We start from the raw sequence: 14,071 nt of genomic DNA on the forward strand, positions 1-14,071 counted from the left end.
CACCACCAGGTTAGTGGATGAGGTAACATCATCTTGAATTTTAGGTTCCCTCATCCCAAATACAAAATTTTACCAGTGAGTTGGACCGGTTGAACCACGGATGGGTCTAACACCTGCCTGACCTGTTTGGCAGTTATAAGGCTCACTGTCCATTTTTAAAAGCCTAGTAAAAAATGTAGTATTAGAATCAGGTACTGGTGCATTGTTAAGTAGATTTCTTCCTGTCCATTAGAAAAGGAGAGCAATGTTTATGCATGTATGCCACAAAAGAATGCATTGTTTACCAAGACTAAAATAGACTACCACACCACCGAAAAATATGGTAGGATTTCATCATTTAAAAAAAGATTTGAGAACAATAAGCAGATTTGGCTAAGGACCACTATAAACTAGAGAGAGAGAGAGAGAGAGAGCTAAAAAGAAAGAGCTAAACGCTTGTAATAGCCTTAACAATTGGGACTACACTTGTATATGCTGGATATGTTCCGTTATCTCAATGGTGCTTTGCTATTCCCTGAGGCCACCCCAATCCAGCGTTACCAACGTTTCCAACTGCCTGTATTGGTTCCACCATCCCCTTTGTAGTGCTGCCAAGTCCCTCCCCCTGCAGATATTACAAAATGAAATGTCAACATAGGGAGTGAGTTAACAAAATCAGCATGTAGATTGTCTTAGATGTCAAATTGGAGGACCATTTCCATCCATTCAAGTCATCTTATCCTTCATCAAAGACCAAACCCCAACCCCAATCATCAATCAAAAACCAGTAATAATGTGTGCTAGTGTTAGCCGAGTGACACTATTTGCCTAGAATCAAGAATATCATCAGTTGTTACAGTTTTCTTCTAAGCAGATTTCCAACAAAAAAATGCTAATATTGTGATTAGAACATACCTCCTTCCAGCCCATGCCTTTCAGAAGTTTTCTGGCATAACTACCAGCTCCAAATGACATGTTCAAGGCCTCGGCTGCAGCTTCTTCTGTATTGGCAGAAGCATATGATGATGACTGTTCATCTTCATCAAACTTTGAATTCTTTTGTCCAGGGGCCACTCCAAAACCCCCATGCAAGGTTCTTCTCTCGGCAGCTCTGTCCCTATACACATGGATTCTCTGCTGGAGATACAGTAGGAGACAAAAAAAGGGGTTTAACAAGGTGGATTGTGAAAAGGATGCATATAATCCAGAAGATCATATCTAAATGTATATTGTTTAAAACATATAGAACATTTCTCACAAATAGAATATGCCTAATCACCCAAAAATCCAAAATTTTTAACTAGCTAGTATGGGTCTGGTACCTTCGGATCAAAATCTAACACTAGTGTAAACAATAAACATAATATCTAGCATCTGATAAAGCATTAAGACATCACTGATAGCTCTTAGCTATGCCATTCCCTTATCAATGCTCAAAACTGTCTTCTTTTGGTATTACTTGACGCCATAAACTGAGTTACTACTTGACGCCATAAACTAGCATTGCATATGCAAACCATCTTCATCAAGGGAATGGTCAAATAGCATTGCACATGTCCATGGAAAAACTTCAAATTTTTACATGCATGTGATGCCATTACTTATATGAACTCATGTTTATCTGTTAATTCTATTAAAGGACTCACTCTTGCCATTACGTTATGTGCTTCTATTTTCTATGCTCTTTTGATACTATTGATATACCTTTGTTTGTTGACTAGAATAAGATTAGGTATGGTTTCAGCACATCAACTTCAAATCCAAGCTTTTAAAATAAACAAGTTACCTGTCCAAATGTGGAAAGATTATCTGGTAATGTAGAAAAATCTTTGCTGGTGGATACTCCATCTGCAGTTTTTGATACATGGTTTCCACTAGATTTAGAGAATGGGAGAGAGTGACTATCTACTAATAATTCAGGGAATCCCCAATCTTTTGTTGGGTTGGAAGAATCATAAGTTGACAATGAAGCTAGGTATCTTGCATTTGGTGTCCGCAACTTATAAACTTGACCTGATAGGAGGAAATTTCATATAAGTCCAGAATCACACTATTTTCAACAAACTGCGAAATATCTTTATCATTCGCCATCCGCTTCAGTAAACAAATGAATACAGGCCAATAAAGAACGACCTGGCATATAATGTAGAAGGTTTGTATATGTTGTCAAATGAAAAGAGGTAAATGCAAACCTGACGTGACTCGTACCAGATCAAGATGTACTTCACATATTGGGGCAGTTTTTAGGAGACCACCACCTGAAGGCATGGACGGATGACACTTGGCAGACCTTCTCACTAATCTTCCAACCAGCCTCACCACCTCACCTTTTCCATCCTTTCTGGTCCCTGTAACCTTTTCCCAGTCCCATAAATCCACAACTTCAAATTCTGGCATTGGCTCTTCCCCAGATTTAATGACTTGACCATACTGTGCTCGCCAGTTTTCTTCATCCCATGACGCACCTAATCCACAAATGCTTGTGTTAATCCATGTGTCAAAATTTTGGATCACCAATTTCTTGCACAGGTTAATGACCCAAAAATTGTACAGATCAACTATCTAAACATCCATTTAGGATGGTTTGACAATCAACAGAGAAACTTTAGAAACAATCTTATATGGATTTAAATGGTTGATATTTAAGCAAATGTCAGGTTATTGGTTCTTGGAGAGACAAATGGCTGATACTTGCTAGGATAACATAGGTGAGGTTTACATGTATACATGTGGATGGTGTTAATATTTGGATGAACAAGCCACTTAATAGAGATAACAATAAACCTGATGTTAATAATATTATAATGAAAATGGACATCAAGCACTTGATTATTAGCAACATCATACTGGCCATACCTTCATCTAAGACATTTCCACTTGAATTAGTTACATCACAATGGTTCTTTGGACACCATTCTCCTTCCAGCTCATAAGCATCACTGGTCCCTGCAATCCCATGAATCAAGCCAATTTAGGCCCTATCCCAGATAGGGCAGTCTATAAAAAAACAAGAGGATTTGGGACTAACCTTCAGCAGGCAGTGCATCATCTGTTTCCAAGGGCATCATCACATGATCAGAATCAGTAACTACTGGCTTGGAATAACCAGACAAATAAAGTTCAATAAGTGTATCTTCTAACCTAAAAAAGTAAATAGATATAGTCAGGAAAGTGATCATGATGTGATGAGCTGATGATGAATAATAGGAATTGAGATGCTTAAAGTAGCATACCATTCCGATGGAGGAGGTGGATTTTCAGGTTCACTACTGTTGGAGCACTCTGTGTCGCCTGTTAGTAACAGTTAGTTAATTGATCAAATTCAATGCATTTAATCCAGAATCATCAAGCACTTATTTGAAATTGCATAGAAGGAGATTCAAACCCAGTTCTGAAGAATATAAGTGATCTGAAAACATCTGATGGAAACCATATGGGACTAAAGAGAACCTATAGATTTTACAAGATTAATGCCATATTTTTTGGCCAATATGCTATTACAAAGGACTTCTACAATAAATTGACCCAATTGATATTCAAAATAGCTCCAAAGCACAAACTTAAGGTACAATCATTAAGGTCTTGTCAGGCCACAATGCCTATAATAAATCACATTGTGGTTTCCATGATAATAATCATTCTTTGAAATGGAAACAGCATAATATACAAACTTCTTTACAACAGTTGGCATGCATGCTCACCTAGCCTGTTTTCATCAGGAGTAGTCTCTATACACTGGTAAACTTCACATTCATCTCCCTGGAATGCATGGAAATTTTCATTGCTGCCACATCTAAATGTTTCATCTTGACTGGGATTATCATAACCAGTTTCTTTGTTCTGATCAATTTCACCTTCACCACTCTGAGAAAAAACAACAAAAACTAACATCAAGAACATTACATAACACAATCCTCTCTATCAAAAACAACCAGAATACTACCTTTTCAGACTCCATAAGCACATAATTTCCATTCTCAAACTTGTAATAAAGCCCATCTCTACCACTATAGTACCATCCAGCAACTGGGTCATGGTAAAATCCACTACTGCATCAAATTAAGACCCCAAAAAAATTATAAATAAATAGAAGGACAACAACTTATGACCGAGCAACAAACTTTAAGGATACATAAAAATTGAAATACTTTGATTTAACCAAAGATGAAATCTTTTTGACAATTTGAGAATCCTAAATTAATGAAACTACAAAAAAAAAGGGGTTGTGTTTTTGAGTAGTAAAGAAAAACCTGGCATGGAAATAGAGCTGAGAATTCTCGTCCCAAACAAAGGAGCAATCGTCTGATTCAGAGGTACCCATCATTTGTTTTTGCTTTGTTTCTCTATAGTCTATAATTGAGTTGCAGAGATTTGAAATTCAGTGTTAATATTAGAAGTAGAAAGCCACAGGCATTGAAGCTTTGAGTATGGGTCGCCTTGGAAGCGTGGTGGTGATGGAGAACATTGTTTTTTGGTCTGGGCTGAGGCTTGCTGCAAAACAGAGTCCAAAATTGAGTTTGGGCTGAAACTGAGCTTTAGCTTGCTTGAGTTGGGCCCAAAACCCCTTAATTACTTTTTTGAATAGGCCTAAATCTGGGCTCCATCTCCATGGCTCGGTGGCCTAGAAAAGGGGTCTGAGTCGTCTGTCCATGAAAACATTGAAAAGAAAAGGTATCGTTACTTAAAGAGATCTGCTAGCGTTTGAAAGCTTAATGTGGTTACCTAAATGGTTTTATATGATACCCACTCATGCAATTTTTGATAAAACGTGAAGGTAATGAATGTCTTAGGATATTGGTTAACGTTGAATTTTATACTCTAATCAATTGACTTTTGATAAGGAGTCGAGCCACTTTTAGTTTAAAATATACTAGCTTCTAAGTATGCGTGTGAGCGCGTGCTTAGAGGTTTTTCTATTTTTGAGTAAAAGTTAACAATTTGTATTCATTATAATTTGAAATTGCTAAATTTTCTAATCACAAAAAACATAGAAGTGTGATAAAAAAAATATTTCATTTACAAATGCATAACACTAATCACACCCCTAGGTATTTTTTTTTTTATCACACCCCTAGGTATTTTATAATTAGAAAATATAGCAATCTCAAATTATAATGAATACAAATTATTAACCTTTACTCAAAAATAAAAGAGTCTCTAGACTAGTCCACTATAACTTTAAAAAAAAAAAAAAAAATAATAATAATCCACTATAACTTGAACATGAATACCTAAAATATAAAATATGCATAAATAATAATATCTCTCCGTTATAATTGTTAAAATCCATATCTATTCATTTTTATTATTAGTACTGAATTCACTCCAATATTTGTAGGCACGTCTAATCTAACCTTTTTTTTTTTTTTTTTTTTCCAGTGAAGTATAGAACATGAATAATATATATATATATATATATATATATTCTAAGTCATATAAAAAATAAAAAATCCAATACCAAACAGCATCAAAAAATGAAGAAAGAGAGTAACAGTAAGTAAACTGTACAGTGGCTTAGATACAGAAGTGGAAAAAGGGTTTGATAATTCAGGGGCCGGTGGCTTTTCTTCCTTGAGTTTAGTCCCTGAACGCAATGTGTAACGTTGAAGCTTCGGTTTCCCCGATCCTACAATGTCTCCTCAAACAAACATACAATACCACAACCTCAGTACCCAAAAAACAAAAAATACAGAGAAAGAGAGAGGGTGTTGTTAAAGGCAACAAATTTGCAACTATTAGATAAAATAAAAAATGCAAAAAAAATCAGCAAACGCAATGCCCAACAAAATCATCAACAATTTAAAAAAGAAAAGGCCATACCTCAACATGCCCTGCGTTTGAGGGCTCAAGTGGCAACTCAAAATCCATGATCTCTTTCTTTGGCACTACTGCTTTCTCAGCATTAGGATTTGGGGAAACCTATAGAATATCAAGCATGTGATTATGTGAATATACAAATGCATTCAACTATCTCTAAGGACCAAAATTATCACAAAAACTTAGACACATACCATGTCGAGAAAAAACAAACACAGCAATCTTGATAACAATTTTTAGCAATCCACTAAGCAACCAAATCAGCCTGCAAACAAAACTAAGCCAAAGTCAATGTAAATATGTAGTTTCGATTACTCTACAAGTAGCAATTTTGTTACCTTTTAGTCTATCACGTACCGAGAGATAAAGAGCTGTTTGTGTTTGTATAGGACTCTATTGCTAAAAAAAGGGGTCTAATAAAATAACAACTTTTTTAAGAAACTACTCTAAAATTTAGAATTTGAAATGGAGTAAACGGTTGGTTTAATTTTTGCTACTTTTTAGGAAAAAAATGTATCAAGCGTGAGATCAGAGCCGGCTCAACAGCAGATGCAATCGTCTAAGGCACCCAAATAAAAAAAGGCCCCACTTGTAAAAAAAAATTTTATATATAATATATTTATTTATATATTTTAGTTAAAAAAAATTTTAAGCATTTTTATTGGTCAATAAAATGCATTAAAAAGGCCTTATTGTATCCTAAAATACAAAAAAAAAAATGAAAAAAAAAAAAAGTCAAAGTTCAGCTAACACAATTAAATTTTAGGAGACAAATGTATTAATTCATTCTTGAAATATGCTCAAATTAAAATTAATAGCAGACAAATTCATTAATAATATAACGTAATTGTCTTGAAATATGCTAAATTAGAGATTATAAATGTCAAAAACAAAAGAAAAACCTCACAACTCTCTGCCTCTTCATCTATATTCTGACAGTTTTACCTTTCTTTTCTTCATCTTCATCTTGATTTTGATCTTTTTTCATCAACTCAGTCAGCCCCTCTAACTTAAAATTTTTCTTTGTTGATTCCTGCATACCACTCTACCAGGCACCAGTCGGCAGTCACAGAAGGTATTTTTCAGCTTCAGTTTTTTCTTCCGCTCTTTCTCTTTGTCTTTCCGAAAATAAAGACGCAAGACTCATCTATTTCTTTAACTTATATTATATATATTTTTAGTTTGTTTCACCCATTCACTGCACTGCACAACTTTTGGATGGGATGGGACACGTTTTTTGTTCTGCTGGACCTTTATCTACTTTAAAACTTAGCCATAGGATAGAAATTGGAGAAAAAATGCAGATCCGGCTGGATGCTTCATGCTTCTCAATTTCTTTTTAATAGGAGTACTGTGGTCAGTGGTTTGTCACGTCACGTGACAAACCACTGACCACAGCACAGTTTTTTTTTGGTTAAAGAACACTTATTCACTTTGGTCCGACGGGTTCTCAACCTTTTTTTTTTTTTTTAATTAATTTATTTATAATCTGACATTTTACTTATTATTATAAATTATTATGCTAATTAATAATTTGATGTATATCATATCAACTCATTTGTATTATAGTGACATTAATTTATTAAATCATGTATTAAATTAATTTTTATTTGTGCAGGTTTAAACTTTCAAGTGGTCACGGCTCTAGAAAAATTGCAATAACCAGGTTCTATTGTTCTATATTTTAAAAAATATTTTTAGTTAAATTATCATTTTTAATTATAAATTGTGTTTTATTTATCTATAAATATTTTCACATTATAAATGTCTACTAGAAAATATTTATCCGGATATGAAAAACTTCTTAAAAAGAGAAAAATTGAAAAACAAATTGAATCTCAAAAAGGATCTATGGATAAATTTATTACTAGTATTAAAAAAAACACAATAGAAAGTTTGGGTGAAAATATTACAAATGAACAAGAAACTTATCAAAAAGAGTTGGAAGATGATGAAATTATACAACAAAAAGAGAATAATGAAAATAGTCCTAATAATGTTGAAACATCTGATGTAACAATAATTGATAATGAAAAACAAAATAATTTAGAAGAAAATGAAAAAATGACTAACCTACTTACTAATAATATCTATGATCCAAGTCAATGGGAAAATATTGATACAAAATTAAGAGATTTATTAGTAGAAAAGGGTCCAATTAGAGAGAATGATATAAAATTTCCTTTAGATAAAGAGCGTAGACATTTTTCTACTACATTTTATTTTAAAAAGTTATCAAATGGGGAGAAATTTGATAGAAGATGGCTAGTGTATTCAAAAGATTTGGATAAAGCATTTTGTTTTTGTTGCAAGTTGTTTAATTCAACAACACATGGTAATAGTACAAATCAACTTATTAATGAAGGAACTAATGATTGGAGAAATATTAGCAATAAGATTAAAAATCATGAAACAAGCAAAGAGCATGTTACTAACATGAATGCTTGGATTGATTTAGAAATGAGATTATTGAAAAATAAAACAATTGATAAAAATTTCCAAGAACAAGTAAACAAAGAGAAAGATCATTGGAAAAAAGTGTTGTTAAGAATTATTGCTGTAGTAAAAAATCTTGGAAAAAATAATTTGGCCTTTCGAGGAAAAAATGAAAAGATCTATCAAGAAAATAATGGAAACTTTTTAAGTCTAATTGAAATGATTGCAGAATTTGATCCAGTAATGCAAGAACATGTTCAACGTATTCAACATGGTGCAATTCATAATCATTATCTTGGACATAATATACAAAATGAATTGATACAATTGTTAGCAAATGAAATTAAAGGTAAAATTATTAAAAAGATTAAGGAAGCAAAATATTTTTCAATTATACTTGATTATACTCCAGATGTAAGTCATCAAGAACAAATGACTCTAGTATTAAGATGTGTGAATATTTCAACTAGTCCAATAAAAATAGATGAGCATTTTGTAGAATTTTTAAAAGTAGATGATACTTCTGGAAAAGGTCTTTTTAATGAAATTATAAGTGTAATAAAAAGTCTTGAACTTGATATTAATGACGTACGTGGACAAGGATATGACAATGGGTCTAATATGAAAGGAAAAAAACAAGGGGTACAAAAAAGAATAATTGATATAAACCCTAGAGCATTTTACACACCGTGTGGTTGTCATAATCTTAATCTTGTGCTATGCGATGTGGCCAATTCTTGTCCTAAAGGTATATCTTTTTTTGGAGTAGTACAGCGTATATATACATTGTTTTCTTCTTCCACAAAGCGATGGAAAATTTTACAAAATAATGTTTCAAGTTTAACTCTTAAACCATTGTCACAAACACGTTGGGAAAGTCGAATTGAAAGTGTAAAAGCAATAAAATTTCAAGCTTTAGAAATAAGAGATGCTTTGTTACAATTAGCAAAAACGAGTGAAGATCCTAAAACAAAAAGTGAAGCTGATTGTTTGGCAACATATGAGCTTGAAAGTTTTGAATTCTTGTTAGGCATGACTATTTGGTATGATATATTATTTTCTGTTAACTCTGTTAGTAAAAATTTACAATCAAAAGACATGCATATTGATGTTGCCATAGATCAACTAAAGGGTCTCATATCTTTTTTTAAAAAATATAGAGAAGATGGATTTACATCTGCTATGATTTCATCTAAAGAGATTGCAATCAAAATGGAAATAGAGCCTATATTTCATGAAAAACGTATAATTCGTAGAAAAAAACAATTTGATGAGAATGTTAATGATGAGATAACACAATCTGCTGAAGAATCTTTTAGAATTAATTATTTTTTATATATAGTAGATCAAGCTATTTCATCAATTGAAAGTAGGTTTGAACAATTTCAAATATATGAGGATATTTTTGGTTTTTTATTTAATTTTGAAAAACTAAAAGCACTAGATGATATTAGTTTGAAAAATTATTGTCTTAATCTTGAAAGTTTTCTCAAACATGATGTTTATTATGATATTAATGGCTTAGATTTATATTCAGAACTAATAGTTTTAAAAGAAGTTGTGCAAATAGATGAAAATACTCCAATTAATGTACTTAATTATTTAAAAAGACTAGATTCTTTTCCAAATGCATATATTGCTTATAGAATATTACTAACAATACCTGTTACGGTTGCATCTGCAGAAAGAAGTTTTTCAAAATTAAAATTAATAAAATCTTATTTAAGGTCTACTATGTCACAAGAAAGATTAAGTGGATTAGCTATATTATCAATTGAAAAAGAAATGTTAGAGGAACTTAAATACAAAAACTTAATTAGTAATTTTGCATCTCAAAAAGCAAGAAAAATAGATTTTAAATAAAAAAATTCAATATATAAATATATTTTATTTTATTAATATTTAATTATAAAAAGGCCCCATTTAAAATTTTCGCCTAAGGCCCCAAAACTTGTTGAGCCGGCCTTGCGTGAGATATATATATATATATTTTGGCCAATTAAAAAAATAAAGAAAGAAAAAGTTTTAAACGTGAAGTTTTTTTTGAGAGAGAGTTTCAACCTATGGCGTCCTCTCCTGATGATAGCTCTTTATCATCAGACCAAGACACCAATTAGTTTTTGGTGTAAGCGGGGATCGAACCCCAGATCTTTTATACAACTATCAGAGACTTTACCAGTTGAGCTAACTGGAACCCACTTAAACGTGAAGTTTGTTTCTGAATAAGTGGGTTAGTGGAAGAGTAATCCTATTTTATAGGTAATGTTTTAGTGGGGGTTAAAGATGTATTTTTACTTTGTTGTCCTTTAGTTTTGTCTTTACTTAAACTTAGGGAAATAGGGGTATTTTGGATAAAAAAAATCGGTCCAAACAGGGACAGCCCCTTAAATAGTAGTATAGATTTGTTGACAAGTTTTATTGTACATGTTTCTGTTTTATGAGAAACTCTATTCAGAAAATGTGGGTAGGTAAATACGTGGGGGAGTATACATGGGCAGTTTTTGAAGTTATTGAATAGAAATAGGAATTTAGATCAACATAGAAATAGGAATGGGGAGTTTTTTTAGCTATTGAATAGAAGTAGGAAGACATTTCAAGGTAGAAGTAGGAATTTATTATTTTTATCAATTTACTGTTTTAACCTCATTTTTAAGTTTTAAGTAGGGATATTTTTTACAATAAAAAAAGTAACAACTAATTTTCTTTTGTCAATTTACTATTTTAACTCCATTTTTAAGTTGTTGATTAATTAATTTAGGATTATTTTTTACAGTAAAAAAAGCAATAATTAACTTTCTGAATCCTCTTAATACACACACACACACACACACACACACACACACATATATATATATATATATATATATATATATTGTTAAAGGTGTCTTGGATTCTCAAAATTTACTAGTAGTGACATGTAATAGTAATATATTATTAGAGTTGTCTTGGATCCTTTGAATTTACTTGTAGTGGCATATAATGGTAGAATGCTTTTGCACACGCGCGCACACACACACACACACACACACACACACACATATATATATATATATATATATTAGTTTTTGCTACTTCCTAATGCAAATGAAATCTTGTTTTAGTCTCCTTAAAACAATTGCATATAATGAGTGCATGAGGATATCCGTTAACATAAAGAGAAATTATCTTATACATTTAGCATATGTACAATCTCTTTCACCATGTGTAAATCCTATATTATTTTTAAATCGACACTACATATATGGACGATGCATATACAAAATAAGAAACTAAAATGTTTAAAACCACAAAAGAGGATGACTTGGATTTGAAAATATACAGTAAAGATTAAAATACATCAAAAATTTTCTAAAATATCTCATTAATAAATGTTCTAGTGCATCCATTGACAAGACCTTTGTTTTAATTGACTCTTCAACTTTTATGTCAGATGTTGAATCATCGATCCATTTGTCATTTCTTTTCAAATAAGGAAAAAGTTAGTTTATATATCCAACATATGCATATCATAACTTTCTAGCTATCATGTGTGATCAGTCTTATACAATTGTTGAAACGAAGTGATGTGCAGGGAGGATACATATAGTAGCTTTGATATATAGTATCATCGTATCAATGTCGAACTTGGTGATCCTCCTCAAAGATATTAAGATAAGAACCCTCATCCTGGATATCAATGTCTAGACTCTAGATAATTATGCTAGTTTGGTGAGATTAATTGACCTGTGACTAAAGTGATGGTGTAATATATGCATGTGAAATCTGTACGTGTGCTATAATAAGTGGTAACCCTTGTTTCTCCTTTTATGTTTTTTTTTTTTTTTTTTTTTAAGAGTTTTAACTTATGACGATTATTCCATGATGATAGTTTTTTATCATCAGATTAAGACACCAATCGATTTTTGGTGTAGACGGGGATTGAACCCCAAATTTCTTATTCAACTATAAGAAATTTTACCATCAAAATGGTATGCAACCTCTACGTGGCCATAATTCTTGAGATTTTTTGGATTTATAAGGAAGATGAGATGTCACAAAACTACTGAGAGTTTAGCTTTTAGGTGCGTGTCACAGGCTAAATACCCTTCATACAATCATACCTAGTCCCCCCTTAATTGATCCCCACGTATATATGTTTAGTTGTGTACGTGTGAGTTCACCCACTTTCTTATTGTTGTTCATATAGGTTGTGTTTGTTCTTTGTGAATTACACCTGGCTAAGTTAAATGTACTCCAACTGTTCTCTAAGTAGCCTAGTAAGTAATGGCCCACCATATATATATATATATATATATATATATATTTATCTGTCTACCTTCCAATTTACCACCTCAAATACTTGTGAATGTGATGCTGTATTAAGCACAATTTACCACCTCAAATATCAAAAAATTGTGAAATTTATTATATTTGTAGTGTTGTTGTTTCTTGATATGAAATGAAGTCATATTAAAAGCATAACATTTTTCATAACAGATGAATTATCAAGTTTTTATTGATTGTTATTTAAACACTTTTTATATAACTTTATTATTTATCATTCACTGCTTGCAAAGTTGCCACATCCACCATTATGAAATATTTTTGTTATAACCTGTATCTATCTAGACTTACAGGAAATAAGTAAATGTGAATCCACCATATATATATTGATTAGACTTGTATGAAATGAACGAACGTGAAACCATATTGTTTTAGGAGAAAAGACAAAAAGGCAAAAAAAAAAAAAAAATTTGAAAGATGTAACAAAACAAAGCAAAACAATCTCTATTTAAGAAAAGTACAAAATTTTCTTTAAATTCTTATATGACATAATATTTTGTTATTATTTGTATGAGTCTAGACTCGTACGAAATGAGTGAATGTGAATCCACCTTATTGGTTAGACTTGTAAGAACTATGAAATGAGCGAATGGGAATCCATATTGTTTTAGGTGAAAAGCCAAAAGGAAAAACAAATTAAAGAATAAGCAAAAAAAAAAAAAAAATCTATTTAAGAAAAACACAACGTTTTCTTTAAATTATTATAGGGCAACTCAAGAGAACGACGTTTTGTAGTATAATGTGGATCACTTTTGTAGGGATAAAGGGCCCAAAACCATATGTTGGGCCTTGGGTTTTGTCTGAAAACATTAATAGGTCCGAGGAAAAGCAAATAGTTGTTACATGTTCCCCGTTAAAGTCTCATAAGTAGGGAACAAATGAAAGGTCGTCCGAGGAAGAACTCCTCCTCGGATATGATGAATATTGTTCAAAGTACATACTCCAGTTACTAGAGTGATCCTCCAAGAAACTCCAATGATAGGAACATGTTTCATGAACATACGAAAAAGAAGGAAACCTAAAAATATCTAAGGGAAAGTTGTCACCACCATATTAAATGCACTGCAGCTACTTTTCTGACCGCATTTATGTAGAGAAGACATCTAAACAGTGCTACCTTAACTACCACAACTCACAGATAACCAGAGGGAGTGTCTGATGGAACAGGTACTCAAGTAAGGGCTCGAATAATCAATAAGTGTAGGATGGAGATGGTCCGAATGAGGATATATAATGGGAAAGGCTCTTCATGAAGAGTAGAGGAGAAGGGGAGAGAAGAAAGACTATAACAATCTAAACTATCTTTGTACTTATTTGTGATTAAATTATACAAGGAGCGCCTCCTCGGACTGAAAATATATCAAGATCAAATCTCTTGTTTGTGTTTGATAATCATTCAAATTAAATCTATCCATTGTTCAATTTATTAGGGCCTAGTTTTTTAACCCACTCTCTACAAATCTATTGTTATAGGCTCATTGGGCCAACATCCCATACGTTTTGGGCTTGACCTGAA

General features: G+C 32.1%; 1 protein-coding gene across 4 annotated transcripts; it reads right to left on the bottom strand.

Annotated features, from left to right (window-relative positions):
* Positions 1 to 295: 295 nt before the first annotated feature.
* On the bottom strand, positions 296 to 6,933 carry LOC126702046 (uncharacterized). 4 transcript variants are annotated; one of them, XM_050400652.1, is made up of 15 exons: positions 6,742 to 6,933; positions 5,991 to 6,061; positions 5,800 to 5,898; positions 5,488 to 5,614; positions 4,347 to 4,622; positions 4,230 to 4,300; positions 3,923 to 4,028; positions 3,681 to 3,843; positions 3,213 to 3,270; positions 3,008 to 3,120; positions 2,836 to 2,925; positions 2,172 to 2,444; positions 1,766 to 1,992; positions 895 to 1,116; positions 296 to 604 (listed from the first exon to the last, which is right to left on the bottom strand). In XM_050400652.1, the coding sequence occupies exons 6-15, from the start codon at positions 4,298 to 4,300 to the stop codon at positions 494 to 496; spliced, it is 1,434 nt and encodes a 477-aa protein (XP_050256609.1). In that variant the 5' UTR covers positions 4,347 to 4,622; positions 5,488 to 5,614; positions 5,800 to 5,898; positions 5,991 to 6,061; positions 6,742 to 6,933; the 3' UTR covers positions 296 to 493. The 4 variants fall into 4 exon arrangements, with proteins under 4 accessions (XP_050256609.1, XP_050256608.1, XP_050256606.1 ...); XM_050400651.1 differs by having other exon boundaries at positions 895 to 1,113; positions 4,230 to 4,622; positions 6,742 to 6,932; XM_050400649.1 differs by having other exon boundaries at positions 4,230 to 4,622; positions 6,742 to 6,932.
* Positions 6,934 to 14,071: the final 7,138 nt, after the last annotated feature.

Source organism: Quercus robur, chromosome 10 (assembly GCF_932294415.1).
Source record: "Quercus robur chromosome 10, dhQueRobu3.1, whole genome shotgun sequence".
In the NCBI taxonomy this organism is placed as follows: Eukaryota; Viridiplantae; Streptophyta; class Magnoliopsida; order Fagales; family Fagaceae; genus Quercus; species Quercus robur.

Excerpts from the sequence above, each read along its gene's own strand:
- LOC126702046 (XM_050400649.1), bottom strand. The coding sequence starts at position 4,303 with ATGATGGGTACCTCTGAATCAGACGATTGCTCCTTTGTTTGGGACGAG. Across the intron at positions 3,121-3,212 it reads CCACCTCCTCCATCGGAATG|GTTAGAAGATACACTTATTG; the intron begins GTATGCTACTTT and ends TTACTTTTTTAG. Across the intron at positions 2,445-2,835 it reads TGGAAATGTCTTAGATGAAG|GTGCGTCATGGGATGAAGAA; the intron begins GTATGGCCAGTA and ends TTTGTGGATTAG.